This window comes from Ipomoea nil, unplaced genomic scaffold, assembly GCF_001879475.1.
Source record: "Ipomoea nil cultivar Tokyo-kokei standard unplaced genomic scaffold, Asagao_1.1 scaffold2704, whole genome shotgun sequence".
Taxonomy (NCBI): Eukaryota; Viridiplantae; Streptophyta; class Magnoliopsida; order Solanales; family Convolvulaceae; genus Ipomoea; species Ipomoea nil.
Window position 1 is genome coordinate 3,113,355 of NW_017619132.1, and position 12,955 is coordinate 3,126,309.

Sequence of the window (12,955 nt, forward strand, 5' to 3'; positions counted from 1 at the left end):
AATTTGAGAGTTCATATAATAGAACTCTTTTTTTGGGGGGATGGGGGTGGGGGGTGGGGTAACCCAACTAGCTAGTGCCTGCAACATAATAGAACTCTTTTGATAATATAAAAGTATGACTCACTAAGTATCAGTCGTAATAATTTTTCACCTCTCCGGTATTTGACTCGAACTATTTTTTTTTTTTTTTGTTTTATAATTACTACGAATTTTTAATTTTATAATATTTATAAAATTAACATTACCCGTATCTAAATTAATAGATCAGAACAATCTCCATTTTTTACCTAAAATTTATTCTTACATGAACCCATATATACAAATCAGATATTTATTAATTTCGAAGACATATAGTTGCGTGAAGCCGCTTCCCACAAGTCACGAGGTGATTTCAATAGTAGAGAGCCTAGGCTAGGCTTTGAAAAAAGCAATTGTCATTGTCGCAATAATTGTGTTTCTTGTCTGGGGTATGTGACAATCATCACATTTACAATTAACTATTGATAACCCCATAAATCCTTAATCTATTTACGTAACATAATAGCACCGTCGCACTTTACACAAAATTGACTAATGTGAGTTCGTTGTACCAATATTCTCAAGTCTTATCACCTTCTTGAAGAGTTGAAGTTGAGTGTGGACGTAGTCAGCATATGATCCGTAGCTTCATCCCTTCACGATACCTTACTTTTTTCACTATTTTAATTTCGCGGTGATTTCACTCTTAAAATGATTGTAAAAGTAAATTAAGGTTGTGCAATCAACATACTAATCAGGTTCTAGTCTTTATGTGTGTATAAGATCTATTTCAGACATTCTATCATCCTTTTAAACCTTTTTCTCATACATATTTTCAGTGAAATTCAAACTCCTTACACTGTTGCATCCTGTGATAACCTTTAAATTAGACGACAAACAAATTACGCTAACTACTTTTTCATTAATTTTAGCATATAGATGACGGTCCCAACAATTAGTAATTGTTTCTTTTTCGTAATTGTATCGTAATAATTAACAAATACGTCGTTCTCCAAAATATAACAAAATTTACGAAATTATTGAAATATATTTAAGAACAGCAAATAATAGTGTTGTACTTATACGGACCCACTAAACATGGATAAATTGTGCTTTAATTGGTCCCACGGACGGCCCGTGACCATTGCCCTGGGGGCCAGTTTTAATATAGTGTTGTGCACAAATTAAATATGACACGATATTTTGGCAAAAAAGATAACACATTTGATAAAGAGAAATCAAAATGCATTGAAAATGATATGATAAGTTTACAAACTACGAGGTGGAACAAAAATATGTAACATGGAGAACATGTCTAAATCCTTATGGTTGTTTTTACAACGGTTGCAGATTGCGCCGCCGTACGCCTAGGGGCGGCGGCGGTGCTGGCACTCCACCGGAGCAACCGGGAATCTAGCGGTGTCCACGCAATAATTGTACACCATATGGTTAGCCCGAACCCATATGAGCTGGTGGGCCTGATGCACGCTCAACTCCGACACCGTCGGCTCGTCCCACCAGAACCGCTTCTCGCTGCTACTGCTACACTGGCTGGTATAATTCGCGGCGGCGGCGTTGGCGGCGGGGCATTCACACGCGTCAATCTCGAAGCCGGTGTAGGAGGCAATGAACGGCGCGTGACTCCAGTCGGTCTTAACCCGCCCTCCTTGCGTGGCCCAATCGTCGGCGTTCCATATCGAACTGTAAACCCCCATGGCTTGGTCGCGGGGGAACGGAATCCCCTTCGCCTCCAGATTTGAGTGTACTCTGATCGGCGTCTCATCCACCACGAACCTGGAAATAATAAAACCGTCATTAAATTCATTAAAAATAAAAAATAAAAGCTTGACTTCACTAATCACAATAATAATTAATTAGTTGAATCAAGAAAAGACATTTTTGGTAAATGCATGGGGACCCCAGTTTTTAGCATGTCAAGGAAAGAATCTGCTCTGCTCTTCTTTGAGGGAGCTTTGGACTTTAGCTCTTCAAGTCTCAATCCATTCAACTGCCCCCTCCCCTCACCAATAATTATTGGGAGAAGATTTAAACAATTAATCAAATAAGATATATTTTAATAGGAATACTCACAGAACTTGGCTACGGGTCCAGACAATGGAGTAGCGATGGAAGTCCTTAGTTGGGTCAAACCAAAGATTCACTCTTTCTTCCCTGTTTCCGACGCCATTGACGTACACATTTGTTTGAACCAGATAGGGTTCACCGGAAGTGTTGCCCAGAAACTCAAAATCAAATTCATGGTGCTTTGGCCCATCCGATGACATCTGCAATTCAAAACCAAACAAAAAATATTTAAAAAAAAATGTCAGACTAAGTTATTGCAGAGATTAATCAAGCTAACGTGTCTGAAAACCACACCCATCTGGGGAAACCACCATTTGCATGCATAAAAATTATGGCAGAGTTTAAATACTCTGCTCTGGGAAATTTATCATATATGCAATGAATGAATTTGACATTAATGGGCGTCCATAGAGTTTGAAGATAAGAAGCTTACATAGAAGGCGGTAACAGTTCCGGCGGAATCACCCTCAACAAGCTTGATTTGAGCAGTGACTTTTCCGAACATATATTTACTCTTAGATTGAAACCCAGCGCCTGAAATTCCAAATAATAACATCTAGTTAGATTAATGGTCAAACATCGAACGCAATTTTGAATCTCCCAGTACTGATTAAAACTCCGGGTAACACAAAACTGGTATTTCACCGGAACTTAATCATAACACTGGAAGAGTGGAAGATCATCAAAACTTAAAGAAACGTCAAGATCGCTACCGGAATAGCTATCGAGCTTCATGTGGAGAACATCTCCGTCAACGAGTAAATGATCAGTCGCCGAGGTCGGCTCAAAAAGCTCGTCAAATCTCGCCGTGGCGGCGCTGGAAAGACCCACCATTAAAACCCCAACACAGAACAACCCAAAGATTACAACACGCGAAAACGCCATTATAGAGAGAGAGGGGGAAGATGGAACCAAGTGAAGCTTCTTCTCTGCAAAATGCTCTGCGGTAGTGAGTGGGATTTTATAGCCAGTGGAGGCGATTGGCTTCAGTGGGAAGCCACAGTGCCACGTCAGCCCGCAAAGTGCCACGAGGGACTGAGAAAATCGAATATTATAGCCGTTGAAAAAAACGGGTTGGGTGGATTGAAAAGCGGGTCCTCTGGTGGAGGTACACACAGTGGGTATAGTCACTGTTGGATAAGGCTGAGCCTACGTCGGAGCCAATTATAAAGGAACACGTGGTGCGCTACAGCTGGTCACTGTACCTTCCAGCTGTCACTGGCATTTGCTGTTTAAAGAAAATAAAGAAGAGTCCTCTTTTGCCCTTCGCTCGCTTTTGCTTGCTAGCTTGCATGATTCCTTCTCATCTCTCTGTGTTTTGGCGTGTACAGAAACAAACCTACTCGCCCTGTTCAATTTCATTAATTTTTGCCCTCAAATAAATTAAATATAATTCTTATACTTAAAGTAAATTTAAATTTTGTTAAATAGAAATTTTTTGATTAAATATTAATTTAATGGATGAGAAGTCACTTAATTATTTTTCGGAGTAGAAGTGTGATTCAACCTGTCTCAAACATTAAAATTTTAAATTTAAAATAGTTTCTTATAAGTAAAAGTGTACAATTTGATTCGATGAATATCAAAACTAGATTAATTCAATTTATCTTTTAATAAATTTTGAAAACGAGTTTATAAAATTTATGATATAATCTAATGAAATTTTTTTAAAAAAATGTGCAGTTGAAAGAATTGTAAGGAAAATGCGAGTTGGAAAGGGGGGATATGGTGGCCTTGGGAATGATGGGGTGGGACCATTTGTCCGGCTCAATGAATTTGGATTTACTTTGGTGACGGTAGTGCCAGCTGGGATATGTCAGCCATACTCGATGCCTTTCCCATATTTAAATTTAAATATTTGGACTGAATTTTTATCTAAAATTCATCCCCATTTTTACGGATTTTTATTTCATTTTTTTAATATTCAGTTCCTTTATTTATGAATGATGGATCAAGGAATTTTGCTTTATTTGGTTTAGATTAGATGGAGCTGTCTCCCACTTAGCCTTAAAAAAGTTGTCTTATTATCAGCATGCTTCGTTAACAAATATATATGATATAATAAATAAGTGTGTTTTGTCACAATAGCTATATGTAATATAGATCTATTGAGAAACTATGAAGGAAAGTGAATTGTAATGGTTTACTTATAACCTGGAGCTGAGCATTCTATCGAAGGTTGAAAGCTAGGAATTCTTGGAAGAGATTACTAGGGATTCTTTTCGCTAATAAGTACTAAGGATATATTTTCATTCTGAATCCCTTTATTTAGATATATTTTCATTTGGAATCTCAGTCAGGTTGGTCATACCACGTGTTGGTGTTAGTGAAATTCGGATGAGTATAATAACTGGGAGGACGCATAATGTGCTACTTAGTTTGTTCATCCTTATAAGGTCTACTTATTCGAGGATGTGCACTATAAAGGTCATAAGTTATTGGTAAAAAGTGGGAGACAACTCCATCTAATCTAAACCAAATGAAGCAAATGTTGGGTAATAAGGTGGAAAATCTCAAAATAATAATAATCCTACGGAAAGATTAATATTATATGGGAAAAACAAAAAAAAAAAACTGGGAAGGAAAAGGTTGAGTGTTTGGGTATAGGTTTAGCACGAGTTCGAATACAAAGTTCTTTTCCTTAAAACCTTATTTGCTACTTCCCACAAGTGCTAGGAGCGTTGTAGCCTAGGTTTCTCAGGATAAAACGTGCTTCGATTCTTTGTTTAAGCACCTAAACAAAGAACCCAGCAAACAAAGCACAGTATGAACACTGTTTGATTAAAGAAGAGAGTAGAAGCAGAAGTTTTGAAGCTGAAAACTGTACTGGAATTCCTTCGTTTTTGTACTGTGTAAAAAGCTGCCCTACCTCTCTTTATATAGGGATGTTGGAAGTGATAGCATTCAACATGGCCAATAATTGGTATAAAACCAATTGTATAACACCTGTAACAACCACCCACTAAGTAGGATTAAACTCAGAATTTAAATAGTATTAATTCCGTAACAGATGAGTTTAATCTGACCAGTCTCTCGTGGATTCTTTGTTTAAGCACCTAAACAAAGAACCCAGCAAACAAAGCACAGTATGAACACTGTTTGGCTAAAGAAGAGAGTAGAAGCAGAAGTTTTGAAGCTGAAAACTGTACTGGAATTCCTTCGTTTTTGTACTGTGCAAAAAGCTTCGTTTTTGTACTGTGCAAAAAGCTGCCCTAACACCCACTAAGTAGGATTAAACAACTGTGTGTAACACCTGTAACAGATGAGTTTAATCTGTGACCAATGCACGCGAGTAGGTCCTCTCGGTTCGGCCCAGTCTCTCGTGGTCACAGATGCATGAGAGTTGTGCTCTCGGTGCTGCACCACAACCTCTCCTCTCGGTTTGGTTTCGGCCGAACCAAGTGATATGGTCACAAATGCACGGGAGTAGGTCCTCTCAGTTCGGCCCAGTCTCTCGTGGTCACAGATGCACGAGAGTTGTGCTCCCTCTCCTCTCGGTTCGGTTTCGGCCGAACCAAGTGATATGGTCACAAATGCACAGGAGTAGGTCCTCTCGGTTCGGCCCAGTCTCTCGTGGTCACAGATGCACGAGAGTTGTGCTCTCAGTGCTGCACCACAACCTCTCCTCTCGGTTCGATTTCAGCCGAACCAAGTGATATGGTCACAAATGCACGAGAGTAGGTCCTCTCGGTTCGATTTCGGCCGAACCAAGTGGCTATATCAGATGGATTTTGATTTGCACACCCCCCCGCAAGAGAGCCTCTATGCTATACAATTCTACAAGGTTCAAAAGAGCTCATGTATATAAGGGGGGCAAATCTTGTTTCCAAACCAATGTGGGACAAAGTCCACTATTTTCCCTTCATTTCCCAACTCAAATGGGTCTACTTTGAGAATCAATATCTCATTCACCCATTATCCGTTTTGAGCGTACAATATATCAATCTTTTCGTCTCACTACGAAGAACCCGAATCCACTTTGACCCGATCCAAATCAGAAGTGGACCCCACTGATAATTGTACCACAAAATAGTCACTTAATATGTCATTTTATGTCATTTTAAGCTAATTTTTCCAACAGCAAAATTCTACTAGATGTACTCTTAAATTCTACTTCCTCACTTTTACTAACTGACATGACAAATAATGATATAATATTTTCATTATGTGAGTCACATAAAAAGTGTTTACATCAAGAATTTATGAAAGGGAGTATACGTTAAGGGTAAAAAGTAGGAGTGTGTATATGATTTTCCTTATAATATATGCCTCATGTATCCCATCAAGTCCCTCCAAATGAGCTGGCACATATTGAACATGAAGATTGCATGGGTTAACACATTGTATATTAAATTTATATTATTGTTATGATAATTACTAAATAAATAACATTATGCTAAACGATTATTAGATGATCATCGTTATTAGTGATTTTTTTAATGTGGTTTTTGGTGTGATTTTTGAGAAAGCAGGTTTATGTGGAGGAGCGAGGAAAAAAAATTTCACTGCAAGATATCGGTTTTTATCAGATTTGTGGGATCCATCAAAATCTCTGATTTTGACACCTTAGTCGTGTGAAGCGCAACCAAGCATCTAGTCACGGCGAGTTAATGATGCTTTCAGTTTTTTTTTTTTTTTCAGCTCTATTTTTTTTTCTCTTCCCTCCCATCTTCTCTTTAATTACACCGGTGAATTCCTCAAAAAAAACTACAACTATTGAGGATGCTTTTAGCAACATCAATCGCGAGCGCTACTATTAAGATTTTTTAATTTTATTTGTACACGAGTAGGTGATTATATATAAGATTTAAAAAATCAAATATTAGTACTGTACCTCATACATGACACGATAAAATATCTATAATGGGCAGTGAGAAGTGAGAAGAAACATTGAAACATCAAACTCACTATCACTGTTAAATGCTTTGCTTGGGGAGATCAACTTTAGCTTTATGGCATGGGGATGTACTGAACAAGTGACCATACCTCTATTTAAAAACCCCACTGCCCTGCCCCTACTAATCAATTGTATTGTGTACTGTGTTGTCGTTGCCCAATTTCATTGCAGGCACCTTGTACCACCAAGCCGTGCCATTTCTTTCCCCCATTCAAAACAATGTGTTTCATAATTTCAAAAATATTACTCCGTATTACAATAATAAGACAGTTCTTTCAAAAATATTGTTACAATAATTGATGAAATTAATCCAATCAAGTCTGGTTTGGACTTGTTGGTGTTGGTTTCACGACCTGCGATGTGACCAACCCCTAAAAAATGAGTAAACATGTCTTTGTACTCCCACACACAAAACTTTAATGTAGTCATTCGTATTGAGACCCACATGACAAAAAATAATTTATTAAAATTCACCACATTAGAGAGTACATGTAGTAGAATTCATTTTTCAACCAAACACCGGTTAAGCTAGTAGCATAGTACGTACGGCAATGGTGGCAGAGAGTAGAGGGGATTGGTTGATCGTTGACATTATTTACTAAAGCCACTGTATTAGTGCACCGTGCCCTACATGACATGTCAGGTGACAATATATACTATTTGTGAGTGAAAGAAAGCATTTCCTACAATCCAACCTTCCATTCTTATATTAGAGATTTTGTGACGAGTAACATCAAGTTATTTGTTTAAATAAAGTTATAAAAGATCACTGATCAATTTGATTTTTCACTCTTTTTATATATATAAGTAAACAAATCCGTGCTAGCTACCAACTACACGTACTACTCATGCACTGCAATCTCTTCATCACCACAAGCCTGTAAAAATGCATTCACTTTTACCAGCTTCACCACCCACGCCCTGCAATTTCTTCATCACCCCAAGCCTGTAAAAATGCATTCATGAATCATGATTCACCGTTTCCACAAGGGGGAGTAAAATTTAATTCAAATCTTATTCCAGTGCATTACAAAATTTCAGTGAATTTTTTTTTCTCTGTCCGTTTAACGGTCCAAGTCCACCCAATTCGCTCGGAAATCGTCACTTGTGGGAATTGAATCAGGGTTATCTCAGAATTCTCTCCCACAAAGAAAGCTCCTTTGCCACTTGAGCTACCTTGTTGGGTTTTATTTCAGTGACTATACACTAGTATTTAAGAAACTCGAGTTTTGATTGGATCTATTATAAAGGTTCATTTCCGTTGCATGGAAGGTTAAATCTGACATTAAGTGACTACAATAATTGTTGGGCAGAGGCCTAAAATATCAAATTTAACATTGTACCTCTAGAAAAAATAAGAAATAAAATTAGGCATTTGTCACGAGTTATTGTTTAGTTTAATATATTTCATATGTTTGTTTAGGGTTGAAGATGAGAAAACAGAAAACAATGCCTCGTTTGGTTCAAAGTTCTCGAGTATAATGAAATTAACTTTCGTTGGTATGGAAACGAGGAATAGTTTAATTTGGTGGAAAACAGTACGAGTCCGAGAATGGGCACGTGAGGCGGTGTTGGTGGATGAGGTGTGGTGACGGCTCTCGGATAGGGAGGGATACCGGAAAATCAAGAAACATTATTGAAGACAAGATTACAAGAAGAAAAGAAAAGAAAATTAATGGTTGGTCGTCACAGCGCACGTGATATGATGTTTAATATATTCATTTCTCCCTTCATTCCCTAGAAGATGCAGTGAAGTTTTGAGTCCTGGAGAAATGGGTGGCATGTTCTTCTTTGAGATTGATGAATCTTTTCAGGGCCATCAATGCCACTCTAGCCCAGTTTTTTTAAATCTTATTGAATAAAATAATGCAGCTGAACATTTAGTCTTGGGTTTGGTCATTGGTGTGGATGTGAATTGAATATGACTCATATGAGATGAACACACATTTAGAAAAATTGTAAATTTTGATTATTGAAAAGTGGTAAGAATATACTTGTCTAAATTTTAAGTTGTGATTTATAATAAAGATTTATCTATAAAAAAAAATGCATATAAATGTTTCTGGCTGCTAAGTGAAAGTGATCGATAATATTGACCATTAACAAAATTTATTCAAAATTTTAGATAACTATACTGACAACAATTGTTCGTGATTGTCTAAATTTATAAAATTTTCTCATCATTAATAAGTACGCTGGAAAAAAGTTAAAATTTTGAAAAAAAATTGTCTTTTTTAAGTGAATAAAAAAGATATTTGGAATTTTAAAGTGTCTTACAAATTTTGAAACTTAAAAATCTCTCTCTAAAAGTTTCTTCTCTTCTTCTCCAATCTTCCCTTACTTGGTGATCTTTCTGTGGTTTGCAGTGGGCCTCTGGCCAAAGCTTCGATGGAGCTTTGAGCCGGCAGTGCCTTTTACACCAGATCCGGCGGTGCAGATCGTTGTCCTTTCCACTGGTTTACTCTGGTTTCACACTTTCATGTCATCAAAGATCCAGATCTAATGGTAAAGAAGTGACTTGGTTTTGTGGATCCATAAAATAAAGATCTAGAGATCCAAAAGTGGTGCAGTGATGTTTCTCTTTAATTTTCCTTTGAGTTTCGTTATAATTTTGTGTGTTGCTGTGCTTTTTCTCTCGTTCGTGTGACAAGTTTGTTTTCCTCTTGTTCCTTTTGGCGAGTTCTTTTTCTCATAAGTGTGAAGCATTTAAATGGTCACAGCGTATGTGAACTTTATCATGGTGACAAAGACGGCAATGAAAAATAGTATTTGCAGTCCAATTTGATGGACATATTGTCAATGGACGTAAGAATGAATATAGATACTCAGGTGGTGTGCAAGGCTTTTCACCCAAAGTTAGTCTTGACTGCGTTTGATCAGTTCATCAATGATGTTAAAGAAGCGTTAAATTCTTCAAACGAATTCAGCTTTAAATTTGTAAAACGGTATGTGATTCAAGTTTTCTGTAGCATTGCTAGGGAGGTTGTTTCTACGTTTGACTGTAAGGAATGTTGTATCATTCCATCGATCATGTAAAAAAAAGGTAATTGGAAATAGGCGATATTCCAATTGGGTTGGTTGCACAATTCGCTTAGTAACTACAAAATTCCACGTCAACTCTCCATAAAAGCTAGATATTGACTTTCTTCTTCCAAAAGGCTGAACCCCAACCCCTAAGGGTCCCCCACACCCCGGCCCACAACTCAACTGAACATTAATCACAAAGGCTAGAGCGGTGCTCACTGCACACAAGGAGCCCCCCTCACTTTGAGAGGTTACTGGTGAGACTTGTTCCCTGGCCATTCTTCCAAAGTTTCATCTCTATGACCAGTTGAGCTACCCATGCGGGCAAAAGCAAAATTAGCTAAAATTATTGTGTCGACCATAGTACACACATTTTATATATTACATATTCACAATTTACATACTAAATGTTCACAATTTAAACTGTGAACATTCAGTATGTAAATTATGAATATTCAGTATATAAAATGTGTATTTTGATCCGGGTCCACCTTGCAAGGTGGACCGGGTCCATGGCATAACTATTGTATGATTTCTCACCTTTGAAGTCTTCCTTTAAAGATCATGCCTTTCCGGGCTTTTGAAAGAAAACCCAAAAGTGGAGAACTGCGTTGGGCCTGCTATGAACTTCATAAGCAAGATTCCAAGCCCAAATTTGCAACATCATGTCATTTATTCATTTCTTTCTACGTCATAATTACAATCAGAAGAACAAAAAGAATATCATCTTGGAAAAATAATAATTGATCGCTAGAAAAGGCAGAACATACATACATACAAAAGTATGGGAATATAAAGGAGCAAAAATAAGGACATTATTTACATTTCTTTCCTTGCCTTACAGCTATAACCAAATCCAAAAAGTGAAACCAACCCATTCTCCAACTACAGTCATATGTTCTTCTTGTCTCCTTTGAAAAGCAGAATTTTGATTAAGAAAACACATCCCATATCTGTTATTGTCCTCTTCTTCTCTTCTCAATGGACCACATACATACATACAGTGACACCCTAACTAATTACCCACGTTGTCCAGTTTAACGTAATTCAAGATCGCACTTTATTACATTAATCCTGCAATTACTACATCTAATCTTTGATTTCAATGTCGGCTTGAGTTTGAGGTGAGACGACCCAAGTCGTTGCATAAACTGCACTGTGCCCTTTCCATGTCAAAACCAACATGTCGTCCTCTACCTTCATTCCCCAACCGCTCGCATGTTCATCTAACAAACACTTAACTTCTCCAATGGTGTCCTCGCAAAACGGCGCGCTGAGAAACCCGTTGTTCTTCATCCTCTGCGAGAGTTTCATCCCAGATTCTAACCGTTCTATCCTCTGGTCCCCTTCGAATCCGATGATGTTCTCGATCTTGTGTCCGATGTCAGCCTCGTATTCGATCCTCTGGGGGCTGTCTTTCGGCAGGAATGTTTCCAGGGCGTCAAAGGGTATCCATAGGTAGTTGAAACATGCCGTGATTCTCGAGACTAAACTGGGAGCGCCCAGATCGCAATCCTCGTCGACTATGGTGACGATGCTGGGGTTTAAACCTTTGATTGCGTCGATGAAAGTGTCGCGACAAGGAAGATAGCGCAGCCAGTTCTGGCAGTTCACTGCTAAAGCCTCGTCGTCCCTGAGATTCAGACAGGGAGGGGTGAGAGAATTTAGGATGAAATTGTGGTGAAAATCTGGGAATTCTTGGGGGATATAGTCTGATCCGATCACGTTGAACTCAAAAGGGACGTCTCTGAACTTCGCGAACTTGGCGAGACGAAGGCCGAGTTGTTCACACGACGCGTTAAGTAAGGGAGGGACGGAGGGCCGCCATGAAAGGACTGATATTCGGAGGAACGGAGGGCCTTCCGGCCGCTTAGCTAAGGCGTCAATGAGAGTCGGCCATTGCATACAATGAGTAATGCTGAAATCCAAAATATGAACTTTATTTTCCCCTTGGACCGCCCTTAAAATGGCACTATTCGCCGCACAAAACCCAAACCTATGCCAGGGAATAACATCCACATACCCTGCAAGCTCAGTCACAGTCATCAACCTAGTGTGAACGCCATTGCCGCCGCCGAAAGTGGAAGGGCAAACCCTAGACGCCCTGGAAACGAGGGCCCTCAAGAACCAAGAAGTGAGCCTTTGGTTAGGGTCACCCATGGGAGAAGCGACGTTATTGAGCACCCACATCACCTGCTGAGCCAGGGTGACGTCATTGGTCTCCAGCGCACTTGCGCAGTGAAGTAAGAGCTTCTCTGTGCATGCTCCGTCAAGGCTGCCAAGACTGCTACTACTGCATCCTCTGAGTGCGCCTGTGAGATCAGAGGAGGGTTGAGGAGAGTTGCCGAAAAGGTTAGGGTTTTGGAAAAGAAAGGATGTTGGGTTCCCTCTTAGGTCTGCTTTCATAGTACTTTGATGTCTCTTTGTTTCTTTAACTAGAGGAGGATGCTTGATGAGCCACAGATGCTTATTATCATATGCCTTGTGTGTCCCTTTTCTTAGTATATATATACACAAATCAATATTTCTTATATACACACACACACACATTTATATAGCTAGGCTAGGATGGGTGGGGGGTGGGGGTAGGGGATGCATAATGCATTATATTGTTAAAGACTATATGTTAATTAACTACATATATATAGTATTATTTTGATTTACAGTTAGTCTATCGTGTAACTCAAACAGGTAAAAAAATCACAAGAAGGTAAACCAGTTTGAGTACAGTTATCCATAATTGACCGTTTCAAATTAAGAATGTTAATAGACAGCTCTAATATGAAGTCCAATTTGGAACTTTGTGGGTACGGAATGAATTGAAACTGTCTCACTAACTTGGCTGGGTGTTGTTGAATATTATAGTGTTATTTAGGGTTAAAGAAAGTAAGAAGTTCCCTATATTCATCTACTTGTGTTGCTATTGGTTAG

At 38.6% G+C, this 12,955-nt stretch overlaps 2 protein-coding genes across 2 annotated transcripts; both read right to left on the reverse strand.

Moving 5' to 3' along the window:
* Positions 1-1,246: 1,246 nt before the first annotated feature.
* LOC109155682 (xyloglucan endotransglucosylase/hydrolase protein 9-like) lies at positions 1,247-3,328 on the reverse strand. Its single transcript, XM_019303302.1, has 5 exons — positions 3,309-3,328; positions 2,817-3,202; positions 2,537-2,637; positions 2,110-2,303; positions 1,247-1,812 (listed from the first exon to the last, which is right to left on the reverse strand). The coding sequence occupies exons 1-5, from the start codon at positions 3,326-3,328 to the stop codon at positions 1,386-1,388; spliced, it is 1,128 nt and encodes a 375-aa protein (XP_019158847.1). The 3' UTR covers positions 1,247-1,385.
* Positions 3,329-10,753: 7,425 nt separating this feature from the next.
* On the reverse strand, positions 10,754-12,581 carry LOC109155614 (scarecrow-like protein 32). Its single transcript, XM_019303231.1, has one exon. The coding sequence runs from the start codon at positions 12,572-12,574 to the stop codon at positions 11,114-11,116; it is 1,461 nt and encodes a 486-aa protein (XP_019158776.1). The 5' UTR covers positions 12,575-12,581; the 3' UTR covers positions 10,754-11,113.
* Between the last annotated feature and the right edge of the window lie 374 nt (positions 12,582-12,955).

Bases quoted from the DNA above. Each gene is read 5' to 3' on its own strand.
- LOC109155614 (XM_019303231.1), bottom strand. From the start codon at position 12,574: ATGTGTGTGTGTGTGTATATAAGAAATATTGATTTGTGTATATATATA.
- LOC109155682 (XM_019303302.1), bottom strand. From the start codon at position 3,328: ATGCCAGTGACAGCTGGAAG. The intron at 2,304-2,536 runs GTAAGCTTCTTA...TTTGAATTGCAG, and splicing joins GAACTGTTACCGCCTTCTAT to ATGTCATCGGATGGGCCAAA. The intron at 1,813-2,109 runs GTGAGTATTCCT...TATTATTTCCAG, and splicing joins TGGACCCGTAGCCAAGTTCT to GTTCGTGGTGGATGAGACGC.